At 44.5% G+C, this 2013-nt stretch overlaps 1 protein-coding gene across 1 annotated transcript; it reads left to right on the top strand.

Annotated features, from left to right (window-relative positions):
* The first annotated feature begins 208 nt into the window (after window positions 1-208).
* On the top strand, window positions 209-710 carry LOC140807189 (uncharacterized). The gene is made up of 2 exons (XM_073163928.1): window positions 209-541; window positions 633-710. Exons 1-2 carry the CDS (start codon window positions 223-225, stop codon window positions 647-649), a joined length of 336 nt encoding a protein of 111 aa, XP_073020029.1. The 5' UTR covers window positions 209-222; the 3' UTR covers window positions 650-710.
* Window positions 711-2013: the final 1303 nt, after the last annotated feature.

Raw genomic sequence — 2013 nt, 5'->3', positions numbered from 1 at the left:
CTCTTTGGTGAGCAGACTCGGCCTCTAAGGCATGCCACAGTCAAGGAGCTCATCACTTTACGCATGCGAGATGGGGCTTCGGTCCATGAGCATGGCCTAAAGTTGATTGGGATCGTGGATAAACTCGTTGGCATGGATTTGATCTTGCCTTCGGAGTTGACCACCGACGTGCTACTGTTGTCACTGCCAAGCTCGTTCGATCCTTTTGTGGTGAATTTCAATATGAACAAGCTTGAGCCAAGCCTTGAAGAGTTGGTGAACATGCTTGTGACCTTTGAGTCCACAATCAAAAAGGAGAAGCCGGTTCTTTATGTGGGCTCTTCATCTGGCACGAAGACCGGTCCACCTGGGAAGGGAAAGAAGCGTTCTTTCCAGCGCCCCAAGAAGAGCGTGCCCTTGAAGAGGCAGACTCCGAGTCCCGTAGTGGCAGCCGCGCCAGCCAAGGCTGAGAAGACAGTTGACATCTGTCATCACTGCAAGAAGCCTGGACATTGGAGGCGTAACTGCAGGGAATATCTTGCGCAGAAGGGTTCTGGCAAAGGTATGTTCTTTATTGAAGTAAATATCTCGATTAACTCTACTTATTGGGTATTGGTACCGGCTGTGGCTCACATCTCTGTAATGATTTGCAGGTGATGGGAAGAAGTAGAAGGCTCCGAGAGGGTGAGACCTTCTTGAGAATGGGCAATGGAGCAAGAGTTGCTGCCAAGGCCGTAGGAGATGTTTGTTTAATTTTGAACAATGATTTTAAGTTTGTATTAAGAGATGTTTTGTTCATACCAGACTTGATCAAAAACATTATTTCCATTCCTATGCTTGATATTGATGGATTTTCTTGTTTATTTGGCAAAGGTGTTTGCAATATTTACAAGAATGAATGTTTAGTTGGTACCGGAGAACTAGAAAACAATCTCTACAACTTAAAATTGAAAGATATTCCACTTAACAATGTCCAAGCAATAACAACAACAAATAAGCGCAAACAAGATACTCTTAATTCGGCACAATTATGGCATGCTCGATTAGGACATATTTCCTCAAGAAGGATGAACAAGCTAGTGGGAGTTGGCATGTTTGATATGTCCGATATTAATGCTCTCACGACTTGTGAATCCTGTCTAAAAGGAAAGATGACCAAAATTCCCTTTAAGGGCCATGCGAAGCGAGTCAAAGGGTTATTGGATTTGATCCATACCGATATGTGCAGTCCGCTTAGCATCACTACTAAGCATGGACATGCCTACTTCATCACCTTTACCGATGACTTTTCGAGGTATGGGTATGTGTATTTGATGAAATACAAGTCTGAAGCCTTTGAAAGGTTCAAAGAATTCAGAAGTGAAGTAGAGAAGCAATTGGGACGAAGCATCAAGACACTTCGATCGGATCGAGGTGGTGAGTACTTGAGTGCCGAGTTCCAAGAGTATCTTAGGGAGAATGGGATTCTCTCGCAGTGGACTCCGCCCGCTACACCGCAGTTGAATGGTGTTTCGGAGCGTCGTAACCGAACTTTGATGGACATGGTTCGGTCTATGATGGGGTTCGCGGAGTTGCCGCCATCCTTTTGGGGATATGCGCTTGAAACAGCGGCACTGTTGTTGAACAATGTCCATACAAAGGCAGTTGACAAGACTCCATATGAGATATGGATGGGTAAGCCTCCCAAGAATTCTTATCTTAGAATATGGGGGTGTCCTGCTTATGTGAAGCAGACAGTGGGAGATAAATTGGATAGTCGATCCATTTTATGCTACTTTGTGGGATATCTAAGGAATTCAGTTGGATTTACTTCTATTATCCCCAAGAAACAAAGGTGTTTATTTCTAGGAACGCAACCTTTTTGGAAAAGGAATTTCTATTGGATAGAAAAGGCGAGATGATAGAACTCGAAGAGGTTCGAGAGACACCCACAGTTGTAGAACCCACACCCGAGAAGCCAAGAGAGGAGATACAAGCTCCTAGAAGAACCGAGAGAGTCTCGAGACCACCTATGAGGTATGGTATGCTTCTTGA

The sequence above is a fragment of the Primulina eburnea genome, chromosome 12 (genome assembly GCF_022965805.1).
Source record: "Primulina eburnea isolate SZY01 chromosome 12, ASM2296580v1, whole genome shotgun sequence".
NCBI classification, from domain to species: Eukaryota; Viridiplantae; Streptophyta; class Magnoliopsida; order Lamiales; family Gesneriaceae; genus Primulina; species Primulina eburnea.
This window is presented reverse-complemented; position numbering and strand designations above follow the sequence as displayed.